This window comes from Populus nigra, chromosome 1 (assembly GCF_951802175.1).
Source record: "Populus nigra chromosome 1, ddPopNigr1.1, whole genome shotgun sequence".
Lineage (NCBI taxonomy): Eukaryota > Viridiplantae > Streptophyta > Magnoliopsida > Malpighiales > Salicaceae > Populus > Populus nigra.
Window position 1 is genome coordinate 6,392,380 of NC_084852.1, and position 5,311 is coordinate 6,397,690.

Here is a 5,311-nt window from a genome sequence, read left to right on the forward strand (position 1 = left end):
TTTTGCAAGGCTTTTCTTCTAGTTTTGATTCGATGTCTTAGACGCTCTATTATTACCCTGTTTTAATTAGGTTTGGATTTTTGATAATGTAATGATTATTATAGATTATTGTTTTTGTTTTAATTACTGATGAAAAGTTTTGAACTATCGTTTGGTTTCATTAGTTTTAAATAATATAATATTTCTAAAGATTATGAAATGCTGTGTATTTTTAAATAATTTGTTCTTTTAATATGTCCGTTCTGAGGCTTAGCATAGGTGGGGTGTCATTACGACACCGTTTCTACGTTGCCGATCATGAATCCAGGATTCGGGTTGTGACAAACCAAGTCTTTCTTCCCACATAATTTCTGAATTTTCATCTGATCACTCTAGAAAAAGTCAAATTGCATCAGATTTTTTTTTTCCAGTGTTAGACTTCAATACTCTTGCATTGCTTATATTAACCTCGTATTCTTTTAGTTTGCTGCCCTGAATGCCTACTGAAAGTTGGAAAGGAGACGTGCAGCCATCAGGAATTCGAAGTCCTTTAGATTATTAAGTTGATAAAAACAGTAAAAAATTATTAAAGACGAAATGCATGTATTAAGATGATTAATACCCCAGATTTTGACTAATTAGAAATCTAGAATGTTTTTGTGGTCAATTTGGTTCATTTAATCAACATGGAATTTAGTGTTAGGTAGTTGCTTCGTGGGAGTGCTTGGACATTAAGGGAGAAATCATTTTAAAGTCGAGAAAATATGTCATTAGTTTTCAAATGCTTAAAATGAGATACATGCTCAGAACTTTTCCAAAGTCAACTTGAGCCAACAATCAGCAAATGAATATAATAAAAATTTCAAAATAGTAAAAAAAACAAAGATAGAGAACTGCGGTTTTAACTTCTATCCTATACGTAGAAGAAACGGAGCCTCAGATCCAATTGTCATGCCCCAACCCCAGGTCCTTGACACCAGCATTAATAGAACAAGTTGTTTGATCATAACAATTAAAATGTTACAGGAAGATGATGAGAAAATCCTCAAAATTTACTGATGGAAAAGAGAAATTAGATACATTCAGTATTTTGGTAAAGATCATTACAGGAAAGGATGTGTTCTTATCCGACACCCTTCTTTTGTCAAGTGATTTTCTACCGCGGTTCAAACACTGTAAAGCTGATGTTATTCCTAGAAGCTGATCTTATACTACTTGATGAAGTTTCTTGTTCAGAGAAACTTCTCTCTGTGTAAAAACCAGGCTGTTTTGGCTGCGGCAATGAGATCTCACTGCTCAACATTACAACCACAGTTGACATGCTTGGCCTGTCTTCAGGTCGTTGTTGCACGCATAGCAGACCGACCTGAATGCATCTTATAACTTTAGACAAAGAGGAAGAGTCATCAGTCTTTTTATTCATGAGCTCCAGTGGCCTCCCTTCATTCCAAAGTCTCCATGCCTGCACATATAGAATTCCGAAGAGTAAGTTCTTATTGATGGAATTGAGCCAATTCGGCAACAAAGTACAGGTCACGAGATTGCAAGAAAAAGTGATCAAAACTACAAAAATTTAACCCCATTCATTCTAGAGTATTACGCCATTATGTATGCTGAGGTCTTAGCAGACGAGGAAATGCAACTTTACATCTTGCATGCATGTCATTCTTTATACTTACATGTCCAAGAAGGTTATGGTTGTGATCAGGGTGGAAAAATCCTCTGTTTTTCTTCGCACTCACTATCTCAAGTACTAAAACGCCAAAGCTAAAGACATCAGATTTGATTGAGAAGAGCCCATCGACCGCATACTCGGGAGACATATAGCCACTGAAAACAACATTGAAAAGTAAAATTAAACTTGATTTTCTTTCTTGGCTTTGGAAAATTTTGCCGAAATGAAAAGGAAGACAGAAGAATTAAGTAACGAAGTCCCAGTACACATACTATGTTCCAACAATCCTACTAGTATTCGCCTCTATTTGATCTCCCCCGAATGTTCTGGCCATGCCGAAGTCTGAAATTTTTGGGTTCATAGAATCATCTAGAAGCACATTGCTGGCCTTGAGATCCCTATGTATAATCCTCAATCTAGAGTCTTGGTGAAGATAAAGAAGCCCTCTGGCAATGCCGCCAATTATGTTGAGGCGTGTTTGCCAATCAAGTTTGTTTGTATTTGTTTGATCTGAAAAATTCCTCTGCAAAGTTAGTCAAATCATGACTTCATGAAAATGTAATCCTAGGATAAGAAACAAATATATCGATGTTCATAGCAGAACAAACCGAATATAAAGTTGTCCAAGCTTTTATTAGGCATGTACTCATAGATCAACATTCTTTCATTTCCTTCAATGCAACAACCAAGAAGCTTGACAAGGTTGCGGTGCTGAAGTTTGGCAATCAATATAACTTCATTTTTGAACTCTGTTAGTCCTTGTCCAGAATCCTTTGAAAGCCTTTTCACCGCTATTTCTTGTCCATCACTCAATGTTCCCTGAATGATCAGCAAAAGTCAATAAACCCTCTCATGATTTAACTTGTATTAGCAGAATATTGCAATTTTACCTTGTATACAGATCCAAAACCACCTTCTCCCAGTTTGTTATTGAATGAAAAGCAATCGGTGGCATATTCTATAGTGGTAAAATCGAACGCCGGTAACTCCATGCCATCCTTCCTGTCGCTTTCATCCTTGTAATTCTCAATGCGGATGCTTGGCGTGAAGGCTAAATAGTTCATGATTAGTTAGCCATTAACAGATAAATTATTTGAAACAAAAATATTTAAATCTCTAAATAGATCCAGTATCCACAGTCAAGCAACAACTGATTTTGTTTTCTGATTGGCATCTGATCTCATTCAATCCTTGTTTGCATACTAATTCTGTTTAACTCAACAGCAAAATTAACAGCATGTTTTTTTATGGAGCTATTATACCTTGTCTTCTAGGATTCTTTCTCCTCATGTACAGGATCAATCCTAGTACAAGCACGACCACAGAAGGAATTAATATGCCAACAATGATTCTCCTATGCTTCCTCCTGCTCGAACTTCTTTTCTTTTCATAACTACCTGAAAGAATGGGAAGACTAGTAAGTAGACAGCCTGACAAGTTCGAATATAAGCTGCGTCACTGAATGACTCTGAACTTGCAAAATTCATCTACTTCTACATCATTTATAATTAGTTTCAGATATTCACATCATAAGTACTTCGAAAGAAGAAAATGAAGCAAAAGAAGAAAAAACTAAAACATGAAGAAGGAAGCATACGTAGTTCTGAAGCAGCCATTCGTATGTAGAGATCTTCCCCACCCTGCGGTAGTTGTTTAGTGTCCTTGAGCTCACTGAACCAAAGGTAGCAGCCACTTCCTCCTCCTCTAATATCTGAATTTGAGTAGGCCACACACGAACAGTTTGAAAGGCACATATCCCCACATTCATTTAGGCTCATGCTAGTATTCACCCAGGAATCAGACATGTCTGGCAATTTGACACCAGTGTGCTTCAGAAATCCATCTCCATTATTACAACCTAATTGAGTTCGTCTAACACAACCACCATACCAATCTTGACTGTTCCATCTGTCAGGAGTCTTGGGTACGAAACTTTCCAAGCATGAACAAACAGCTTGGTCATTGATGCTGCAGATACCATTGACACCACACAAGGTGTAAGTGTCACACTGATCGATCTGCACTACAGAGTAGGGTGCCCAAAGATTCGTTTGAGGTATCCATGTGAGGCGCTGTGGTATGCCTGCTGGACTTATCACCAACCTTGATGGAATTGAACTGTTTAGAAGATCAAACCTGTAATAGGACTCATTGGCAGTTGAAACAAATTGTTCTCTGTACACAGTATTCGATACCGTGTCAGGGACTCCCCCCCAACGGAAACCATTCCATGTACCGGTTCTAAACAGAATTGTAAGCCCCCTCATAAGCAGCATTTGGTTATATCCACGACCACGAGGATCCAACCGAAATGCAAAATCACCTCGAGCAGGATCATCTGAACTCTTCCAAGGTGATATATACCTATCAAGACCAGTCACCAAATTTTTTCCCCACTTCATCCCTGGAAGTAAGGTTTCACTCGGATAATCAAAACTCTGCCACAAAAAGTTATCCGGGATGCTGTCATTCCCATCTTTTACAGCAAGGTTTCCCGAATCCAAGAGCTGAACAACAGGGTTCTGGGCAGTTCTTGAGACATTAGATGACCAAACAGCATAATTAGTACTATTGAACAGCACAAGAACTCCTTGAGCAGTTACATTTAACACTCCTAGCCGATCCACGATTGGTTTTTCTCTGTTGGCCACCCACACAGAAGTTCCAGGGGATGTTTTTTTGTACCATATCCCCAGGTACCTATTATTTGAACTACCTGGGCTAAAAAATCCCAGTTCAAAATTTCCCTCAGCTGAAACCAAAGTTTCTCCATCTCTTATCGACTGACCAGGGGTAAGAGTCGCCGATATGGCAGAGATTCGTACAGGGGAAATCAAAAGAAAGATGCAAACAAAGACAACTCTAAATCTTTCCATAGATTTTCCCAGTAGGTTTGTTCATTTTGTTCCAACCTTTTCTATTTTACATATGATAAGGACTAGGACATAGACCAACTAAGCTTTCACCTAGAAATATCCTAGTGTATTTTACACAACTTGCAATGTAATATACCTTTTCCCTTTTAAGGAACAGCTAAACCTGGCCTAATCATGAACACTAAAATCATTATGTTGAAAAATGCATGACGAAAACACGGTTTCTGCGCCCTATAGATTGACTTGACCATCAATAAGAAATATATTACTCTTCCTTGTAATGTTAACGAAGCATATAATCTTACATTGACTATTATATAAGTTGAAATTCAAACTTCTTGCACCAGGTTTCCTTATTGACCCGATACCTCAAGCTGAAATTCTGGATTTGATAGCGGAGACACAAGACAGCCGATAAAAGAGTTGGTATAAAAAACAAGTTTTCCTCTTGTATTAATTCCATGGGATGAGTTCTGTTGCTTAATAAATTAAGGACGATGATATTAGCAGTTGCTACCCGTCATGAACCTCATGATTAATTATTTTTCTCATAATATAACATCAGCAAACCATGCCTAGAATATATATATATATATATATATATATATATATATATATATATATATATATATATATATATATATATATATTCTCAAGTTCATACCATTTTATTTTACTTGATGGTAGGTGCTAGTGTAGAAAGACAATGGTTTCTGCAGACTGCAGTTTTTCATGTGTATTGTATTCTTCTCCGTAAAGGAGGAAATATATATAGGCACAG

General features: G+C 37.2%; 1 protein-coding gene across 1 annotated transcript; it reads right to left on the minus strand.

Annotated features, from left to right (window-relative positions):
- Positions 1-1,010: 1,010 nt before the first annotated feature.
- Positions 1,011-4,965, minus strand: LOC133694040 (G-type lectin S-receptor-like serine/threonine-protein kinase At4g27290). Its single transcript, XM_062115462.1, has 7 exons — positions 3,252-4,965; positions 2,917-3,051; positions 2,545-2,705; positions 2,263-2,473; positions 1,927-2,164; positions 1,659-1,809; positions 1,011-1,441 (listed from the first exon to the last, which is right to left on the minus strand). Exons 1-7 carry the CDS (start codon positions 4,528-4,530, stop codon positions 1,136-1,138), a joined length of 2,481 nt encoding a protein of 826 aa, XP_061971446.1. The 5' UTR covers positions 4,531-4,965; the 3' UTR covers positions 1,011-1,135.
- Between the last annotated feature and the right edge of the window lie 346 nt (positions 4,966-5,311).

Bases quoted from the DNA above. Each gene is read 5' to 3' on its own strand.
- LOC133694040 (XM_062115462.1), bottom strand. From the start codon at position 4,530: ATGGAAAGATTTAGAGTTGTCTTTGTTTGCATCTTTCTTTTGATTTCC. The intron at 2,706-2,916 runs GTATAATAGCTC...TGAACTATTTAG, and splicing joins AAAGAATCCTAGAAGACAAG to CCTTCACGCCAAGCATCCGC. The intron at 2,474-2,544 runs GTAAAATTGCAA...CTGATCATTCAG, and splicing joins GTTTTGGATCTGTATACAAG to GGAACATTGAGTGATGGACA.